This window comes from Oreochromis aureus, linkage group 23, assembly GCF_013358895.1.
Source record: "Oreochromis aureus strain Israel breed Guangdong linkage group 23, ZZ_aureus, whole genome shotgun sequence".
Classification (NCBI taxonomy): Eukaryota; Metazoa; Chordata; class Actinopteri; order Cichliformes; family Cichlidae; genus Oreochromis; species Oreochromis aureus.
This window is the reverse complement of record NC_052963.1, coordinates 38,762,152-38,784,380: the sequence shown is the minus strand read 5'-3', so window position 1 is coordinate 38,784,380 and position 22,229 is coordinate 38,762,152. Positions and strand designations below refer to the sequence as shown.

At 41.1% G+C, this 22,229-nt stretch overlaps 1 protein-coding gene across 2 annotated transcripts in view; it reads left to right on the top strand.

Annotated features, from left to right (window-relative positions):
• Positions 1–21,000, top strand: part of plpp3 (phospholipid phosphatase 3) — a 28,586-nt gene extending 7,586 nt beyond the window's left edge. Inside the window, exons 2-7 of one of the 2 annotated variants that reach the window (XM_031753664.2) lie at positions 5,161–5,318; positions 8,429–8,521; positions 9,197–9,384; positions 9,483–9,540; positions 13,017–13,193; positions 19,233–21,000. In XM_031753664.2, the coding sequence (XP_031609524.1) occupies positions 5,161–5,318; positions 8,429–8,521; positions 9,197–9,384; positions 9,483–9,540; positions 13,017–13,193; positions 19,233–19,361 (803 nt within the window). In that variant the 3' untranslated portion in view covers positions 19,362–21,000. Of the gene's footprint in view, positions 1–4,630; positions 4,786–5,160; positions 5,319–8,428; positions 8,522–9,196; positions 9,385–9,482; positions 9,541–13,016; positions 13,194–19,232 lie in introns of both variants that reach the window. The other variant, XM_031753665.2, reaches the window with a different exon arrangement.
• The last annotated feature ends 1,229 nt before the right edge of the window (positions 21,001–22,229 follow it).

The following is a 22,229-nucleotide window of genomic DNA, read 5'->3' as shown; positions in this document are numbered from 1 at the left end:
TTTTAATAGAAAATGTGCCTGTGTGTGTTACAAACACAGTCTCACTACTGACACAGAAAACACACGATTCTCATTTAGAGTGCACATGTACACTCTGTAATCAAAATGTCACTTGCAGCTGGATGAGAGCATTCATTCATCAACAATACCGGACTAAAGGACGCTCATAAAGAAAGACACTCCTTCTCAGTCACACACATATCAAATAACCACAAGATAATATCTCTCCATACTTCTCTTTAGCAATGTAGGGCACTTTAAAACTTCATTTTACAAATGCAGATTATGTTGTTTGGTATTTACAAATCAGAATTATAAAAGTATTAAGAGTTTCTTCAATAGCCTGAAAAATATGAATGCTTTGACATGTCCACACGGGCAAAGATCATGTTGTTTATAGTTTTTTAAAAAGTTCCACTTAGTTTAACAGAAAAGAAAACACTTTAACCTGTTTTCTCTCAAAATGTCACATATTGCTTACATTGTCCAACATTTGTTATCACAGTATCCACTGTAAATCTAACCACATATTTAGAGACTGCATGTTGTACTTGGCATGTTGCAATAATTGGTGCGACATTCAGATTTCAGCTACGGAAGTGAGCGGAGCTGCTATCTGATCTGCTAAAATAGAGGTGAGAAAAATCAGAGAAGAAGCGACTAAACAGTTTGATTGATTGACTGTTCAGTCTATAGAGTCACAACCCACTATAGACACTATAGACACTATAGACCCGGCCCTCTCTAACCCTCCTTTGAATTGTCCTTGTTCCCACTCCGTCTTAGAACGGGTCACATATTGCGTATTGAGAGACAGGAGGAGGAAATCCTCCATTAGTGCAGACTACAATACCTTTTCCTCTGCCCTGCTCCGCCTCCCATTTACCTCTCACACTCACTGCTGACAATCAGCATCACTCACTAAAATAACGATATCATTCTAATTTTGCTTGTGAAAGCCATGAAAACCTATTAAAATATCAATAGAAACCCAGAACGGTGAGAAAGTCATGAGAACCAAAGTGCGGGAACCTCGCTACCATGGACTCGACATACACGCTGCTGTTCTACAGGGATATTAGTGCAATGTCAAAGGGTATTAACCTTTTAAGCAATGTAGAGCTTTAGCTGGCACTGGAATAACAATTGTTTCCTGTTGTGCCAAGTATAGCCAGGCTTAAGGTACAAAAAAGAAAGTGATAGCAGATTCCTAATCATTGCCTTGCAGTCTGAAGGAACTTTGAACTGTATAGTAAAGAAGACTGTTTAAAAATCCTAAATTCTTCATTTTAGCTATGTAACAGTTTGATAAAATAAATACTTTTTGTTCTTACTAAAAAAATCGGTCTTAGTCTTGCTAATCGAAGCTCTCGCTCACTACGCCAAATTTAGCTCCAAAGCCAATCAAACGGACGCCAGAAGGATAATCTCTGTCACATAAACAAATGCACACACATACACACTCGATCACATACAAAGAAAACTACATACATAAATTTAAAAACCCCAACCCAGCTTAAACACACGTGGACATATTTTTATCATGTGTTTGTCATTTCCAGCAGGCAGCAGAGCGTGAGCACGTGAGTGGATTTACGAATGGAAAATAAGTCCAGTGCCCTTACTCGCTCTCTCACTCACACACATGCATACACAGGCCCTGCCATGACCTCTGCATATAAACACAGATTCAACCAGCCAAAGGAATTCCTCTCTCTCTCTCTCTCTCTCTCTGACCTGCGGTAAGTCTTTAGTGGTCTGTAGCGGTTCTCTGAAGAGAGAAGTGCATGACAGGATCTGATAAGACAAATAGAACTGTTCCCAAACTCACTAAGCCACCCACTTTGGTTATGTGTGTGTGAGTGCATTTATGGTTTTTTTTCCTGTTGAATTCTCCATACTTTCGGACCCTCCCTCTCTTTCTCTAGCTCGCCATTGAGGGAATTTTTAGACCCCAATTATTCTTTACATGCCAGTTTGTTGCTGCTTAAAAACAGCTCCTTGGCTTAATAGTGTGTAAGGCTCATTTCCTATCAAAGCACACACACAACTTCTTCAAATGAATGTTTCCTCTGTTTCGGTAGTTGAAGTATTAACTGCATCATCGCGTAAAAGCGACCTCTTGACAGAACTTGTAAAGTAGTTGTTTTTTTTAATTCAGTGATGCACCACAGGTCTTTGCTAACAGCCCATCCCACTTCTTTCTGTTTCCTTCCCTTCTGTCTTGGTTTTTCCCTCCTCTGACACTCCTCCACCACTTTTCCTCTCTCTGTGGGTCAGCAGGTCTCCCGAAGGTCATTTGCTCTTGGGGAAAAGGGGTCATATATCTTCACGCCACTGTTTGTAGATGAAGTTCAGAGGTGACATAAGGTTAACACTGGTGTGCCTTTGAATTTGTGCTGAGACTTTCATGGACTGACTGTGGTATGAGGAGAATGCCAACATACAGGGTGCTTTAAGGGCGACAGCATGGAGGGGTGGGTGGGCAGCGCAAAAGAGCCTGGCATCTCAAGGCTGTGCAGCGGGCAGACAGAGAGGCTTTCATGACTTCTCAATAGGTAGTGTCGAGGTGTTCAATTGCTCAATCTCGCTTTACTTTTTCAGTCATTCAGCTGGTCAACTCCCGAGTTTCCCATGGTATTCTCCCATCGGTTTAGCCTTTAAGCACTGGTTAGCTTGTGTGTTTTTGTCTGAGTGTGTCTGTTAAGCCCATGAACTTCTTTCATGCCTCCTCATTAGCATGTGAATCCTCCCTCCACAAGCAGGCCAGCTTGGAAGGATGGAGAAAGACAGGAAAGAAGGGGGGAGAAAAACGCAAAACCCCAGGAAAAGCAGGGAATGCTGTGAGAGAAACCAGAAACTGATTTTTGGAAATGTTTTATTTTCCAGGCTGAATGTTTACCCAACATACCCCAGTTTATGCCTAGAGTTAACATGTGACGGTTCTCACTTTGTTTAAAGTATCTGTAGCCAAGTTCCCAGGCAGATTATGCTGAAAGTCTTGTATGAACAGAAACACGCTGGAATCTCCTCGTCTTAAGTTGTGTTGATCGTCCCGCCCTGCCTTGCCTGGGCAATTCTGTGCTCACCCACATCTCCTTCTTCCTGTTGTATGCACAACATGGTCTCAGACACCACCGTAGCCTGGGCTAGCCTTGTGTGGGCCCACCAGTGCCCTGATGAATTCTGCATGCTGTTTGTGCAGGTGTCTGCTTCAGTGACCATTACATCTGCTGACCTATGTTGACCAGTGGAAAGAGAGTCAATGAGAAAAAGAGCTTAATTCACACTAAAATCAGCTATAATAATACAAAAACGCTTTAAACTCTGGTGGCAAAATTTGCCTTCAGAGGAAGCAAAACAGTGTAAAATCAAGAAAAAATGTTTTTTTTCTTGACTGTAGCCATATTACATGGCTTAAACATATACACATTGATCTGACGAGCACCTGAGACAACACTGTCTTCTTTTAGTTTCATTATGCAAGTCTGAAAGCTGAGTGTGCTTCTCTCAGAGGCATGCGCAAGAATGTGTATTTTGAGGTTTGCGAGAAGTTCATCTGAGTGCTGTGCTCCTCAGTACAGACCAGTAACATGATCGTCATCACCCATCACTGGCGAGAAGACAGCCGTGGCTCTCAGCAGCATTCATGAGTAGACCTGCATCTTTAACCAAAACGTCAAAGGAAACCATGATGTGAGCTAACCGCATGAACCACATGTGGGAATACTTTCTGAGCAGTCTGACATTGAATGTATATGTTGGTGTGTCTGGAAGTGGGTCTTCAGGACGCCTTCTTGTCTTGAGTTCTCTCTATTTATGAGCAACTATGAACACACATTTTGCATGAGAACATGTTCTCATGCAAAAAATGTTCCAGATTTGGGTGGGCTTTCTTTTGTTTTTCTTGGTATTCGCACATTTTTAAATCCCTCAAAGGAGAATTTGAAAGTCCCAGCCAGAGTTTACACGCCTATATTTGTATTGCTTTGATTTGGAGATATAAATTTCTTTTCTCCTTGTCAGGATTATATTAGTCCATGTGTGTGAGACTGGTTAGGAAGGCAGACATCAAAATGAATTTTGGCTAATGGCTAATCATGGCCCTGCATTGTTATTAGTTGTGAAATTCTTTAGACTGTCATGGAGGGTTAAAGGAGTAGTACAAGAGGGATGTCCTAAAAAATGTTTCTTTTTCTTTAGTAGATATTTTGACACTCTTTTCCCTAACACTACGCAAACTTTATTGACAGTATCCCCCTGTTGATTGGTTTCTTTCTTCTTTAATAATGAACCAATAGCCTTGAGTGCCAGTGTATGTTTGCACTGTGAGGAGTGAGTGAAGCTACAGGATAAAGCTCAGTTCTCAATGGCTTGCTGTCGCACTGTCAACTGGAGCAGCAGGAGACAGTTTGTCGAGTAAACAGACTGTTTACTGTGAGCACACGCACCTGTGAAAGGTTTTTGTCTTCTAATTTGTTTTCTAATGATACTTTCTCTTCAGCTTACAGGTAAGTAAACTGAGCTATGTGACAGTATGATTCCCCGTATTAGATGTGACTGTGAGTCAGCTCATGTATGTGCATAGGTTCATGCAGCTATCCATGTGTTTGTGTATGTCTGTGTGTAGCTATGCTGCCAGCCCTGGTACTCCATCGTACCGCTATTCGTCCTTACCACAGGGGGTTTTACTGCAGCGACTCCAGCCTGTACTACCCCTACAAGAGAAGCACCGTACCTTCCTCAGTCCTCATTTCTGTTGGCTTGACACTGCCTGCGGTGTCCGTAAGTCCATCCGACACAAAGAGCACTTGGTGATGGGAAACGCTGAAGGCGGAAATAGGAAGGGCTCGAGGTTCATGAAGGTGGCTGTGAAGGAGTGACACTGCTACATAAGCTCTACCAAAGTTTAGATAGGCTTATATAACTGAGCTGCAAGTGCATCTGATTTTGGAAAACAGTCACTCCTTTGCTCTAAGCTGTCCATCCATGACTTCCTTAAGCCCCAACCACTTCTGCTATCCCATGATCCCCAGTGCCGGCATGCTCCTTGTGCTCCCGCCGTTCTCTCCTGTTTGTGTCTGTGTAACTGACCTGGTGCTTTTATTATTTCTTTCTTCTCTCCCTCTTCCTGTCCTTCTCTCTTTGTGTCTTTTGTAGCTAGCCTGCCTTTCCTGATCATTGAGACTAGCACCATACAGCCGTACCAGCGCGGGTTTTACTGTTCGGACGAGTCCATCCGGTACCCGCGAAAAGAGGGAGAGACCATTAGTGATGCTGTGCTTTGTGGTGTTGGCATTCTTATTGGCATCTTCTCCGTAAGTCGATCTTTACACCTCCCTTGGTTTAATTCTTGTAAAACTCTTAGATACGTCATAGTAGGGTTACTCAGTTGTGACAAAAATCATCATTATGGCTATTTTGGGTAACGTTGAGGTCTAAATTATTTAACTTTGGCTCTGGAAACATCATACATTTATTGACATTCCAAAAAGCAAAAGGTCTTATAGCTCAGTGAATTTCTAATCTGTGAATATAGTTCAACTAAACTAAAAATAATCTTTGAAAGTAAAGAAAAATCAGATCGTCTGGACCGGATTAGCACCTTGGCCCTGTCACAAGTGGCTCTTCACATAGAGCCATAGGCAACTATCAGAGAGCAACTGAAGTTCCGCGCTGGTTAAGTATTGTAAATAGTACATAGGCGGTATTCTCTTGTTAAGTCATAATCGTGCAGATCGTAGCTTCACAATGTTAGCTGGAGCGCCAAGAACATACACCGGATGTCTCAAGGTGTGGATTCCTTCCTATGGAGCAAAATTGATATCCGGTTAATATCCCCAGTAAGTACAGAGATCGGTGAGGCTGATTATTTATTGCAAAAAATAATACATTTTGGTCAATAATCGAATGAAGATTATATAAAGATGGCTCATCGAAATATCTACAACTTTTAACACGGGATCTTCTTGAGCTTGGTGGGGAGTGAGTCAGTGTTTTTAGGTAGAGCAGACAGAAGCTGGATTTAAAGCATAAGACAAAAGAAAAGGATCATTAAGAAACCAAAATGCATAGTCCCAAACCTAACATAGAGCCTTCATCAAATTTTAGTTTTTTATCATGCAGTGTTATCTAAAATTCTCCAGTTTTTTCCATTAAATGTGCTTTTTTGTTTCCCCCTCCATTCTATAATGCTTTCTTCTTAATACTTCATTCTTCAGGAGCTTTTTCCAAGCCATTTGTAATGGCCTGCATTTTATTACTTTACTAAGTGAGTGAGTCAGTCGGTAGTGAGAGGCCCCCCAAGCGATATTAGGAAGTGTATGTTGGTGTATATGTGTGTTGATGCATGCATGCCAAAGACCAAAGAGATTTTATGAGCTCTTACTCCATTCTCATGGCTGACTCTGTGCCCTCTGTGCCCTGTTCATTACTACTGGTAAATATGTCAGCGCTCTGTTTGCTGCCACACTGGTAGCCTCGAGCATCTCACTAGTTAGCAACAGCATGAAATCTTCATTCCCATGACTGGAACCGTGCTCCAGAAAACGGGAAAGGTTCTAGTGTTGTGCCAGCAGATTAGAGGGGGTCAGGTTTAGTGGAAACATGTTATAATGACTTGTGTTGGGGTGCATGACAATTAGTGCCACGTGGTCAAGCTAAATGATCTTTACAGCCCCCAGACTCCTATGTGGCACAGCCCCCTCATAAGTTCCCAGACTGAAACATCGCTTCACTGTCGCCTCTATGCCATCAACTTAGTGGGCGCCCACGCACATACACGCTGGACCAGCTCAGCTCTTCTGCTTATTGGATCCAGGACCCTGTTCTTGTGTTAGTTAGCTAGCTCCCTCACATGTTCACGTGTGGGCAAAGCTGGCGTGTCTTACACAGCTGTATTCCATTAGTGGCGTCTACTGCCATGCCGACACCATTCCTATAACACACGCGCTGTCTCCTATGCTGGCACAGGCACATGGATACGCATATATGCACATATATACATGCAGTGGTAGCAGATTCCACTTGGGTCTCTTGTTTATCTCTGCTGAAAGGAAAATCCCAATAGCCCTGCTGGTCAGACATATTCATGTCTGGCAGACTGTGTTTCCACAGTTAGAAGTTATGAGTTACCATACATAATGATGATCTAAAAAAAAATGGTTAGATTCTCTGGGCTACTCAGAGATGCCCTGTACAATAGAATAGAATAGAATAGAATTCAACTTTATTGTCATTGCACATGTCACAGGTACAGGGCAACGAAATGCAGTTTGCATCCATCCAGAAAGTGCTTTAGTCGTGATATAGATATATTACAATATAAATTAGCAATAATAGAGATGTGTAAGTATATTACAAGCAAATATATAAACCAAGACATGGGGTAGAAACAGGAGAAGAGATTTGAATGCTGGCAACAAAAATAAACAATTGTGGCCTGTATTGGTCTCCTGTGGTTTTAATCTCCACCTCTGATCTGAGTAATTCAATGACAATAGCATAGACAAACACACATTACACCACCATGTTTATTTCGCCTGGCTGTGAGCTGAGCTGAGCACCCAATACCCAGGATAGGTGTGTTTGTCAAGATTAACAGCACACACAAAGAGTACATGTACACAGTAAAAAAAGCTAATAACACGAAGGTACATTGTGTGGAAAGACTGCTGTAGGCAGTGTGAACGTGTGCACATTCATCTGTGCACATAGTGCTGTTTGCATTCACAATGTCTGCAGGCATAGAAATGTGCAGGTAAATACGTTTTAAAGAAATTATTCAGAAGACTAAAGCCTTTTGTGGGAAGAAGAAGGAAAGAGCAACTGGTCTATTAGTCCAGGAACCCAGGTGGTACAGATTTAATTGGCATCTTTGTGCCTCAAGGGATAACTTGGTGATCAAGCCCCTTCGGTATAGATGAGGTCTTTTCAATGGGCCTTAACTCTACTCAGCATTTCCTGGTTAGACTACGACAGGACTCACAATCAGCTCACTGGACTAAAGCTCCATAGAAAATTATATGGATACCTGTTTTCCTTTTCCATTGACGTTCACTTTCTTTTTTATTCTTTACATCCGACGTGGAAGACCGGATCATATCACTGAAACTTTGCTCACATTCACATCATATTCAAACTGCCTGAGGGAAAGGCAGGCCATGCTCATTTTATATGTTTGTTTATGTGTGACTTTCCATCATGTTATCCTGTCTTTCCTGTCTGTTACATCCTTCATAATCTCTCTGTTACTTCAGCCTGGAATTGAATTAGATTTCCTGCATGATAACTCAAAAGTTACAATTTTGTTGCATGGTTTTATGTGTCTGAAACTAATGTAGTGCTGTTTGATTCGGAAACTTCTTAAAAAAATAATTTTTTTGTAATAAGTGTTGTATGGTGTATCTGAAAAAAATGTTCCTTTTAGATTGTGATTGGAGAATGCTACAGGATTCACCAGCTGCACGAAGGAACCAAGTCATTTGTGGGGAATCCCTACGTTGCAGCTCTCTACAAGCAGGTCAGCTCCGCATCTGACTGACATACGTGTTCTAATAATTACGTACATAGTAAAGCATTTTTTTAAACATCTCAATTTAATTGCCAAACTTAACATGGTATGTCATGGCAGTCTTTTTATGTAAGGCACATAATCCTGGAACATAGGAACGACTCTCTTTTTATCTAGCATGGCATGAAACACTATTAAGTGTTTATCTAAGACCAGATGCACACGAGTCAACTGTAAATTCCAATAACAGCTATTGAATGTTTTGAAGGAACTAAAACATTATCTCAAAAGTGGGATAGGAAACACGTTTTTTGCATCAACACAAAATAATGTTGTAAACCTTCAGTGCAATATAACTGAAGTGATATGAGACCTCTCTGTGGTCTCTGCACCAGCCTCTTGAGGAAGTCAAAAGCAGTACTGAGTGTAGTGAATTACTCAGAAGATATTTTTAGTAACAGCTGTTAAAATGTGTTAGCAACACAACTTTTACATCAGCCACAAAATTTCTGGTCTTAGAATAGCATGCTACTTTTTAAAAATGAGTGCTACCATTATCGTTTTAGGTACTTGTGCTGTGTAAGTCTACAAGTCTTAAAATCATAGCAACAGTAATTATCTAACAATCAACAATCAATTACAGTCATCTGCTTTATCTAATCACTGTTGTGTGTCATCTTGCAGATAGGTGTGTTTCTCTTTGGCTGCGCCATCAGCCAGTCATTCACAGACATTGCCAAGGTGTCTGTAGGTCGGATGAGACCCCACTTCTTAGATGTTTGCAAACCAGATTTCTCCACTATTAACTGTTCATTGGGGTACATCACCAACTACACCTGCACTGGGGAAGATAGTGAAGTACAGGAAGCTAGGTTTGTGTAAACAATGATGCACACACAGTATGAACAGAATATAATATGTTCATTAATGTACTCCTTCAGAGTTTAAAAGTTACGGTTTCTCTCCACAGGAAATCCTTCTTCTCAGGACATGCCTCGTTTTCGTTATTCACCATGCTCTACTTGTGTGTAAGTAACCATCAAGCTCTCATATTCTAACATTCATGCAGGCACACATATGCTGACAATCAGAGAAACAATGATTTACACATAAACGGAGTTATGGAAACAAGGCTGGGCTCTGATTAGGGGATTTACTGCTTGAAGAAAGAGGAAAACAATGTTCTTATCCACTGCTCCACCTCCTCTTCTTCATCCCCTCACTCATTTTTATACTCTCTTTTACTCCTTGGAGGGAAGGATGGATGCAGTCCACCTGTTTTCTTCAAAACAGCTGCATGCAAACTTCCTGTTCTCACTCATTCCTCTCCACATCTTTCTCTCAGTCCACCTGTTGTGGGTGTCTGGTAGGGCTTAGCACCCCAGAGGCATTTCAAGCTACACACACACACAAACACACATCCCAATCATCTCCCCCTCTTCCTTTGTTTACAGACCACAAATTGTAATCTCACTTGTATGCTACAGGGATTTGAGAATAGAGTCAGTGTTTTGGGTTTGGCTGGCCTGGTTACCAGGTGGTCTTGGTTCTCAGAGTGAAGACACTTGAATATCTCATGTATTATAGTGCAGTGCAGTGCAGTGCAGTGAGAGGTTGCTGTGGGTATTTCCCAGCCTCTGGGTGAACCTACAGCTGCACTCTGGTCAGACTAAGGAAAAGAACTGAATAAAATGCAGGGGAAAAAGTAGGAAGGGAATGGAGATGTGCTGCATCCAGACCACAGAGTGACACACTAGTCAAAGACCAATGTTCCAGCTGTGGTAAACTCAGGACTGCCAGCATCAGTCCAAGTATGAGTGGAGTTGAAAAGAGGCAGAACAGCTTGTAGTTGATGTATTTGAATACAAAACCGTCCTGAAACAAAGACCACAGGGTAGGCCCACGCAGTGGTAAAAGGAAACTGCTGCCTTTCCGTTTGTCCCAGCTAAAAACCAGTCATGTGACGTCACATTTCCACTCAAAGAAGTCCCCTCTTGAAGTCTGCCTAAATATGGATTCTTATAGACGACACTAACAGCCAAACTCTAAATTAAAACCAAAGGAATATGAAGATGGAAGTTTGACAGTTGAGGACACGTGGTATCTAGTAAGAATTAATGTCAGGGATTAATACGTAATACTTAAAACAATTAAATGAATAGAATATAAATAGAAGCTGGAACAGCTTCATATGCAAATGTTGCTTTTTGCACAACAGTTCTAGTGAAAATAGGTTATCAAGGCTGCCTTTTTCCTCATCAAAGCCTCTAGTAGCAAACATATTTCTTTTCTTGGGTGCTTTCGCTCACTCATCGCTTTTCACTTTGAAAGTGTCATTTCCACATTGGGGCTGCCACCTAGTCCTCTTTCTCACAACCTCAATTCATCTGCTAATTGGCATTTTGTGAAGTTGAAGCACTTAATTTCCTGACAAGCATGCCTCAGTGCTGCATCTCTGACTGATGTGGTTTGAGCTGTGTCTTAACGGCATCATAGGCTTCAGAGACAGCACACCCATAACTGGCACAGACCACATGGCATGCTGTACAGAAACACCACAGCCACAGAAAACAAGCATATGCGTGCATTTGTGTGTGCCACTGAGCCATCTTTTGTTTTGGCTAATGCACACTCAACATCTGCGTATTCTCAGAATTAGAAAACTAAGTATTTGCGTGAGTTAGTTGTGACTATACAATATCTCTCTGTTACTGGGCCAGAATGCATGTTGGTGGTTAAATAAAAGACAATATTTGTATTCAAGTTAAAAATGGCTCTAACCACAGCTATGTTAATGTGCCACAACATGGTGTGAACCAAAAGAAAAGAGGAGAATGGGGCAGGCATGTAAAGCGAGACCTTGCTTTCTAATTCTTTCTCACTTTGTTGTGTTTGTTCATGGGTGTTTTTTTAAAATTTAACATTCACTCTGAATTGGTGCAAGAGGGACAAGGCGAGAAGATCTCACTGAATTCCTTTTGAAACCACCAGACTTTGTGTCGCTTTTGGCTCCATCTGTCATGGGAATTTGTTAGAGCTCCTTTTGTTGTGTTTTGTTGGTATTTTCCTCATATCTGACTAGTCAAGACAAATTCTGGGAACAAGACTCGGGTTAAAAAGGCAGAGGTCATGTTGGATTTAAAGAGGAAACGCTGAACTTTATTTTAGACGGTCGCAAAAGGCTCTGACTTTTGCGAGCTTAGTGTGTTGAATCAGGCTTGGACTGGCTTATTTGGGTTACCTCAGTGTCTTCGAATTAGATATGGGCACACTGACTGGTAGGTTCTAGTATCTCATGTTTTGACTAAGTTCAAGTTTTCATTATTGTTCCCACATCCTTCATTAAAACTTTGTTAAACTTAAAAGGTTCACAGGCTGTGCAAAGTTTTTTTTTTTTTTTTGGCTAGGTTTCATTCATAGGTGCATTACGTCAGAGAAAAGCTCTTATCAGTAGCTCTAACTCACTACCTGACAACCATTGTATAGGAAGCCTGAAGTCTAAACATCCCTGCCAGCGAGGAGGAGAACAAGAACAGAAGGGATGGGAGGGATCGTTTCCTCAGCTATCGTAAGGATAAGAACAATGATAGGGTGTCGTAGAGGAAATGTGAGGGAGCTTTATGTCCACACCTACCAGGGCTAGTGGATGGGGGTTGCAGGCAGGCACTGTGCCTGTCTGTAGGTATTGTTAGACTGACTGATTATAGGACACAAGTATGGAGATCTAGGCTGGGTAGACCTTGGCTGAGGCTGGCCCTCCCAGGCCCTCTGTCTCTGGATTTGAGAGACAGGAAGTCAGGGGTATAAGTGGTGTAGAAACACAGGATGTCTGAGGAACCTGGGCTGACCTCACCGCTGTGCATGTTAAGCGGATAAAAAAAGAGCAAGAGCATTTATGACTTTGCTCTTGTGCGAGTGACTGAAAGTGGCCTTGGATTTAGTTTTTCCTGTTTTGGTTCTCCCCTGTCTTCATCATGACCCAGAAAATGGGCTTTTGGCTGCAGGCGGAGTGTGAGGGGTCGCATCCGTTTTGTCTTCTGTTTGCACTATAAGAGTGTTGAAACATGCATGGTGTGGTATGTATACGTGTGTGTGTGTGTGTGTTTCAGTGGCATACTGTGGTTATACTGTTTTTACAGCTGGGATCTTGAACCATGAATCAGTCATGTCCGGGTCTCGTGCAGTCAAGTGTGTGCATTGCGGAAGACAGTGTGCATTTCTCTACGGATCTGGCAAGCGCCTGCCCACTTTGAGTCAGTCTAGACCTCTCAGACAGTAATAATACACACACACAGACACCACAGGTGCAGGGTTAAAAAGGCAGCGTTTAGTGTCTTTTATGAAAACTAGTCAGGTGTGTGTGAAGGTTCATTACTGCCTTCTGATAATTTAGGTTATATGTTTTACACCAAATACGCAGAACGTTTTCTATTTGTTGAAAGGAGCATGTACACAGTTTTGCATATTAAATTTTGTTCTTCTCTTCTCTCCTCCTTGTTTCCAGTTCTACATCCAGTCCAGGTTTACATGGCGTGGCGCTCGTCTCCTCCGCCCATTGCTCCAGTTCACTTTGTTGATGATGGCTTTCTACACTGGCCTATCACGCGTGTCCGACCACAAGCACCACCCGACCGATGTCCTGGCAGGATTTGTGCAGGGAGCCCTGGTGGCCTACTGCATAGTGAGTTCACACAACACAACACAATACATTCAAACGATTTGAGACATATGAGAAATGCAACATAATTAGAAACAGGAAGAGTGTCTGACATTTACACCTTTTCTATAACTGACCATTGTGGATCCTACAACCAAAGCAGTCTTCAAATAAAGTTTGCCTCAACGTATCTTCCTTATTCCACTTTTTCTTCTCTCTGCTTTTGGCAAAAGGAGAAACAGAGCAGGCAATGAAGTGAGGACAATCTGATTCCCTTTAATGAATAACACATTGCTTGGAGGCAGACCCTAGTTAAGAAGTGTGTTCGTGAGTGTGTGTGTTGGAGTGAATCTTTGCCTCTTGGTGTGATTCCATACTCTGCAGCCATTCTTGCTACTTTAGTGACATATTGTCACAGGAGTTGCCAGATGATTTTCATAACCCTCGTCATTACACTAAGCTAGATGGAGCCAAGGAAAATTGAATTTGGGTCAAGAAGAAAAAAAAACAGGGGGCGGGGTGTAAAAAGAAAAAGAGAGAGTGGGGAGGAGAGAGAGGATTAGCCTTTGAAACAGGAATGAGGCTGTTAAATATTTGGGTTTTTTATTTGGTGGCTCTGGTTCTATCAGCACAGCAGGACTCAGCTAAACTCTGCTGCCTGTGGCAAAAATATGGACGTATACACACACGCACATGCACACACTTACCTTTCGACAGGATCCAAATCATCAAAGTGGAAAGTTAGATTCATAAAATTGAGCAAGACCTCAGTAGTGGCGCCTAGCAGACCTTGGCAGAGCTAAAATGTACAAAGACACTCACACAAACACACACAGAGAATAACACACAGTCCTTCAATACCTGGATTAGAATTCATGAGCAGAAAGCAGCAAGTAAAACAATAACTGTAATGGCCTGGCGAAACCAGTTCTCCAGCTGGGAGCAGCCTTCTGACGACATCAGCCTTGACAAATAAAGAAGTTATGTTTTTTAGAAATATACACATTGACCTCTGAATTGGTAAATTTGGCAGGAGGAGTGAAGGGAGGAAAGTGACTAGAGAATAGCCTTGTCTAACATCTTGGCTTGGGATGAGCATGGGTTTAATCCAACTCAACTATCCCACAAACTTTCTGCCTTTGCATGAAGAGAGACAGCTTAATCCAGACGTACAGACACATTATTCATGTCCACATACTTACAACACATATAACGTACACACACACACGCACACACAGTCAAACCCCTGCCGATTAAGGCAGTGAGGTTACTTTTACAATCCGTGACGCCTCTTCTGATTTGCCAGGTTTTAGTAGAAACACACATCTGTGAGTACTTTACTTCAGCGCTTTCAGCCTCTCAGTAAGCAGTGGAGCAGAAAGAACCTGATAGGAGATGAGTGGAGGCAGGACAGAGAAGACGTAAAGCCTGTGTGGCTTTCAGATGCCAGCAGAAAGTTTCAAGTTAGCAACTACACAAGTTTAATCATTTTTTGTAAATGTGAAATGAAGAATAATCATGATGAAAAAGGTAAAAGAATTTAGGAGTTACATGGTATGCAGTCCATTAATCCAGTCTGAACCTTTGAACGTGAAAATGTGATTTTCCAGTCACTTCATGATATACAAAAGTCTGACTTGATGAATTGAAGAAAAAATGGGAAGAATTAGTGGATTTGCTTGCTAGTCTCAAGTGCGCAGTCATGGACAGACGTTCTAAGTTCTAAGTTATACTGTGAAACAGCATCTTCCTTTCCAAATAAATTTAGCTGACTCACTGCAAAGATGTGTGTTTTGCCATGACTTTACTGTTACGGCTACAGTTAATTCTTTCATCGCTGTGCACCCCCACCGATTGCCGGTAAATGAACAATTCAATTGTTTATGGACACATTCAGATGTAGTGATGTGTTATACTGTGGCTTTGTAGACTTTACTTTGTGCTTTACTGTACCGGTAAGTAAAGTGCTGCTTTAAACCCTGTTGTCTGTCCACTCAGATAAAGTCTCTGAGTCAAATACACCCAGAGTTTACGTAGGTAAATGATTATTTTGATTCACATCTTTCAGACTGGGGGGGCACAACAGGAAGTATTACTGTCTCACCTGGTACTTACTATAAGACACAGTGACCCAGTTTTCAATATGAGTTGTAATAAAGTCAAGGGGACTGAATCCAACAAGAACCAGCTGTGATGAGGGAGGAAGAAGGGGCAGCGTTAATTTGTTTTTCTAAGTTCGTTGTCATTTGCGAAAAGGCGTTAGGTCAGGCATAAAACTCCCCCCCAAAAAACAAACCGAGGCGCTCAAACAGCGAAGCAGTCTTTGTGTGGTCCCCATGAACTCATATAGAAACAGGAAAGCATTCATCATCAGTAAACAAATATAACCTAAATGTAAATTTGGAATTCTATGATCTGTGCCACCAGATAGCCTACACTGTAATTTTTATCTGTTCAGTAAGAACATTTACAGTAAGATACGGGCTTGAAGTGTGAGAAGATGCCATTGACTGATAACATTCTTAGAATTATGCAGTTGGATAATAGCTGTAGCTGCTCCTCTGAACTCTTCTGGTGTAAATGGAAAATGTGTGGTTATGTTAGTAATATAATTAAAGTTGAGTTCATGTGCATGCAAACGAATAAAAAACATTGTTATATATGTCAGGGTCTTCTAAGTAATAGTTTTTTTTTAGACACTGACTTAGTCAGCTAACTTCCTGTGTGACTCTGCTTTTAACTGTGTGTAAAGATATGCGATTAAGGGATTTTTTTGTTTTACAATTGTCACCAAAAAACACCAAACTGCTGTGTATCCGCTATACAGCACAATGGGGCTAGATGCTTTGCATGGGTGCATTAGCGTATATCATGCAAAGGAAGTGGTGTGGTCATGATAAAACTTCCAACAGGGTAGGTCAAGCGTGATTGGTTAAAGCTTGAATCATGTAGCATCAGGGCCTGACGTAGCTGGCCATGAGAAATCCCCATGATAAGTATGGAAAGTTTCCCACATCTCTGAGTCACCTCAGCGATATGGCTGCATATCCATTAACACTCTATGAGTCATAGCATTTATAACATGGCATATAAGACACAGTGCCCAAACCAACTGTTGTATACACAAAGGGCCATTTAAAGTGCATGAAAGCAGCCATCTGTTATGAAGGTGTCATTCTACACATCACCCTTCTGTCAAAGGTCACTACTAAATGTCCTTATAGTCTGGAAATATCGAGCTTAAATAGAGGAGAATGGAACACTTTTTGTTTTATAAATAGATCAGGGACTGCATGTCAGGTATTTTGGGCAGAAAACCAGGATGAACACTAAACTGGCCACTGTTTGTCACTTGAGACAATTTCCATATGACAACACCATTTCTAACCCATGTAAAACCCCTAAGGGAAATATTCATTTTGTTTCCTTGTAGAGCTGGTTCACAGTAAAGGTTCCCTTTTACATAGTTTAGTGTTGATGGGAACTTCTCCCCCCTGGACTCCATGGCACAGGCCCTTCACTCGGCCCGGACTGGCATCATGGAAGGAAAAGCTGCTGTGCCTGCCAATTATGTGTGTGTGCTTTCATGTATTTGTGTGTGTTAATCCACAGCTGAAGCCAGTTTTGCTCATGAGTGACCCCTGCTCCGTGTAAGTGGAAACGGTAATCCACTGATACAGTGGGCTAGAGTTTCCATGGGCCCACTTCCTGTCCACTCTTGCCCCATTTTCCTGTTTGGCATATGATGTCATAGTGATCTTGTGAAAAGCTTTTTTTCTTTCTTTTTTTCTCTATTCCTTTTTTCACCACCGAATTAGTTTAAAAAAACCCTTCTTATATTAGGGTGAGCAATACTAAGATCACTTCCTTCAGTCAGATTACTCAGTGTTGCCAGTCTGGGACTGAACATGGTGGAGGAAATGCAAAACGGAGTTCCTTGTCACTAAAAAGTATCAAGATTACAGATGAGTGGGTGCTTCTTAACCACAAAGGACATTCCTCATCCAACAAAAAAGAAAAAACCTGGGGTTAGGGGCAGATCATCTTCTACCCAATGCCCACATTGCATTCTGCAGATACCCCTGACTTCTCATTGGGACATCAAGATATCATGCAAAATTCACTTTAACATTTCTCAAGAACATCCCGCCCATAAGAAAATACATGTGCATGTTAATATTATTCTTGTATAGAGCATAGATTGTATGTAGTCACTGGGCATCGCCCACAGGTTCGAGAACACCACTTTTGAAGACTCAATTTTAGCATTTTTCATCATGTTGTTTTTATTTAACAGAAATAACTATATTTGGATGAAAAGATGTAGTTCTAAGATGCATCCATAGACTGTATGTTTGCACCTCACAGACATAGATACCTGGTAATTCATGCTAAGTTACATGCAAACTAAATACTAGAATTTCAGTCTCCAAAACTGGAGCTTTGAACTCAAATGAAAATTTATCAGAAAGCACCAGAATAACAAACACGGTCAAGAGGTTCAGTTTGGAGGCTTGAATTAGCTGTGATAAAGCCTAAAGACAGCTAGGGACCTGGTTAGCACCCTACCTTTCACTCAAATGTCTCAGCGCTAGTAGTACACAACTTTAGGACTTAAAATTTGGAAACTAGTGGGTTATAAAAGCAATTTTTCCTTGTCCAAAGTTTTTACAAAAGCTACAGGGCTTTTTTGTTGTTTTTTGTAAAAGGCAGAAAAATCTGTCTGATGGGCAGTTTACCCTGTGGCTGGTTGTTTGACAGTAGCGGAGCAAAACGGGAGCTGGAAGCATGTAAATATAATAATAACCACTGTGTGTGGGGATTGATATGCTTTATTTTTCTGCTTGGGATGATGCCACTTGTCACAGAACTAGAACTAGAAGTAACTAGTCCCCACTGAAGCAATTGTTTATGACCAGAATAAACATTTATATTTATATCAGAATACGTTACTCTCATTGAGTAACGAACGGCTTCCGGTCAGGCATGTATTCAGTATTCTGTAGTGGAATACATTTTAAAAGTAACCTTCCCAACACACAACTTTAGGACTTAAAATTTGGAAACTAGTGGGTTATAAAAGCAATTTTTCCTTGTAAAGTTTTAAAAAGCTACAGGGACTTTTTTTGCTGATCAGATTGTAGACACTTGTCACAGAACTAGAACTAGAAGTAATGAACTGTCAGCATGCGATCAGAGTAGGAATGTGAAATTTAACAGCCTTTTCATTAATTTCCCCCTCCAACTGCCACTTTAAAGTCACCCATCTCCACATCTCCATGACTTTTCCCCTCTTAGCCTGTTTGTGTCTAACTATTTCTTTAAACCTTCTATCAGGATAATGTGTTTATGGAGTGTCACAGAAGTGGAATAACTTGCTTTAAGGACCTTTTTAATAGTCAACCAAACTAGCATCATTTGAACAACTTTGTTATAAATACAGACTACCAGCATCACACTTTTTCAGATATCTACAATCCAGACGCTTTATTCATTCCCATATTTCAGGCTCAGGTCCTGTACCAGAATCTACACTGTTAGAAACTATCCTACAACTTAATCCCACCAATATGTACAACTTCACACATAGCTCTACATCCAAACTTAAAATAGAAGAAGAGATTTAGAGATTTAGGACAGTGACCTGGGCGGGAATCAATGGGATTATTTTGAACTGCTTGATTTATGTGCGGTTATCTTTTTTTCTTTTATTATTTCCATACAGTTTTAAGCGTATGGGTTAATTACCCCAAATCTATAAATCGCTTGTTAATTTTTTGTTTGTTTGTTTATATGTATGGGGAAAACGTTCTCAATAAAAAGAAATTTTTTTTGGAATCAGAGTTCAAAACATCCTTGAAATGCCTCTGTAAGACTGACTAAAGCATAGGCAAATCAAATGAGATAAGTTAAACACGGTATATGTAAATTAAAACAGTAACTTGGCTGTCCTTCACTGTGTGTCATTTGCATTAAACCTGCACTGCAAAACTTTTTTTTTGCACACAATCCAATCTTTATTTATTTCACTTTTCACATCTTATCTCGCTTTGTGTCCACCAGGTGTTCTATGTGTCAGACCTGTTCAAGCCAAGGGTGAAGCCGGCCACACCCCCGCCCTCCCCGATTAAGAAGGAGCTGCTCCCTTCATCTGACATCATTGAGAGAAACAACCACCACAACATGGTGTGAGAGAGCCCGCGTCGTTTTGTGACTGAGGAGCCAATCGCAGCACTGCTCACCTCCCATTGGACAGTAGAATGTAGCGACAAGAGACGATTGCTGCTTGTTGAATGGCATCCTCCGCCCTTTTGCAGTGCCCCAGCTGGAGGCACTTTGTGGACTAGGGTGTCAGATTTGAGATTTGCACTGCAGAGTCCACTCTCACTATCCAGACTTATTATTTACTATAACTACTAATCAGCATTTGAGCCCATCCTTTTGAGCACAAAAAAAAAAGAATTGGAAGCTGAAAGACAAAATTAATTAAGAAGATGATAACTTGACAGGCAGAGCTAAGGGTGGAAAAAAAGACAAACCCCCTGCCTAGGGAGAGAGGGATTTCCAGTGAAGCTTCCTCCCCGAACTCTCTGTGGCCTTGGAACAGCAAAGGAAAACAACTTCCTTACCTAAGGGAAGGACATTACTGCAATAATTAGCAGCGTAGAAATGATAACTATATAGAAAAATATAACTTATAGCACTGTTTTAACTCCATTGTCCATTATCACCACTTGCTGCCTGAGATGTTTGTCTGAAAAGATCTTGGTCATGCTGACATAATGAGACAGAAATATTGACTCCGAGAAACCAAACCCAGTTGGTAGTTTCAACACTTCATATGTGGGGGAAACATAGTTTTCATATTAGAGGCTCTGTATCTACAGTCCACTGTATGGATCACACACTGCTCTTAGTAGGCCTTTATAACAGGCTACAGAGGAGTCCTTTTATTTCAAATCTTAGGCCCTGGAAAGTCAGGCCCTCTGACCTCATTGACCTCTGTCTCCAGATCAGCACATCAAGCTTTTTTTAGTGGATTTCAGAGTGGCCCAATCCCGGGATGTTGCATTTTTGAGAGTTAGATGAAGTAAAGGGGGTTCAATTCTATGGAAGGATGGATGGGGGCAGACCTCACAGCATCCTCCTGCCTGTACAAGAGGCGTGGCTGTGCCATGCCACTTCTTGGTGATGGGGCTATTCTCTGTGGCTTCCTAAACCAGAAGGTGATAGGTGGGTGGAATGAAAGGGTGTGGTTATGTTACCATGCACAGAGGGTGATTTACAGCAAAGCTGGCACATTATTTTGGGATGATTTGGGCTCTTTCCGCTGGCAGGGAGGGGCTCTCACCCACTCAATCACTCATTGGCAGTGGATGTCTGTCTCTCAAAGTGTGTGTTTGAGTGTTTGCATGTGCGTGTGCGTTCTTATGTTGGTATGCTTGTGCTTGTTGTCAGTGTGATTGTGTGTGTTCGTTTGAATGAGCGCTGTGCCCTGTGAAAAGGAGCCCCCTCTTGATAAACTGTGTCAAATGACAAGCGTGAATGTGTTCCACTGTATGTCTGAGAGCAGGTGAGTTATAAAAACTGTGGATCTAATATTTTTATTCTCTGCTAAGAAGCATCTTTAACCTTGTATGTTTATAGCCTGTCCTGTGTAATCACTAACAGTTGTACAGTACAGCATACAGAAGTCCTTTTTATTTACAGCCAACTCAGATATCCTCCAACAACACACTCCGCCATGTTGCACATCTTTCTCATTGTATAGTCCGTCCTATCATTTCACTCTCTCTTTTTTTTTTTATAAATATATAAATAATGTATAGATCACTAAAATTAACCCTGTAAGATATTGTTTCTTAACATGTTTAGATATATCCACTATACAGACCTGTGTTCTTTACAAAATGCTGCTTAAAAGCATCGATTGACAGATTTTTGTATCTAGATAAATAAACTATTGTAGATTGTAATAGTTACATTTGTGATATGCTAAAAAAAAATACACCCCCTACTTGTATTAAAATTCATAGTATTTTTGTATTGTCTTGTCCTCTTTTGTACAAAATAAATAGCAGTAATGGTGTTTTTTCTGCTAAATGTACTTTGCTTTATTACATGTGCTTTTCAATAAAAAAACAGCTCATATGAACACACTTTTGGGGTTTTGTATGTTTTCCTTGACAGATGGATTTTATGTTTTTTTTAAATTTGTAATTGACAGTTCACAAGGCTCACCAGACTGAGTCATCTGGCCATACTCAAGTTCTTACACCTGCCCATTTCTCCTGCATCCGTCATAGGCAACTATGTGAGTCAGCTGTTCCCTTATTTCCTGATGTATCCCAGAACTGGACATTCACTATAAACTAAAATTATGTAAGGTTTTGGGTCACCATGTGCATTTCAGAGAGGCCAGCCATGAGAAAAGAAGCTGTTGAAGTGTTAATTTGTCAGTGAAAACACATTTAGAGGAAGACTCGTCTCAGGGGGTAGAACAGATTATCTACTAATCAGAAGATTGGTGGTTCGATCCCTGGCCCCTCCACTCCATGTACTGAAGTGTCCTTGGACAAGATGCTGAACCCCAAATTACTTCCAAGACATCTATGGGAGTATGAGGCTTGTAGTAGTGGCTGCTTGGTTACAGTATAAACGTGCTATATAAGTACAAGTCAGGAGCAATTCATGTAATATATAATAATAGTGACTGACACTGATAATGAGTAGTTTAACCAAGAATTAGTTTATTGATTTTAATATGAATTTCCTTAAACTGCAGTCCTGCTAATTGAATTATAGCTGATCTCAATGCCAGCCCACATAAGCTGATACCCGTCTGTCCCTATAATTGGAAAATCTGATATTTAATCGCTTGAGTTGCCTCACAATGCTGCGATTGCAGCCATTCCCCATCTCTCTGTGAATGGTACTCACTGACTTCATAATGTCACTTTTATTTACTGCAAATAGTATTTCACCACCAATTTAGGTATTGCTCATCAATGCTGGTGCACAGTAAGACAGTGACTTACCTTTAAAGTTATACTCAGTGTC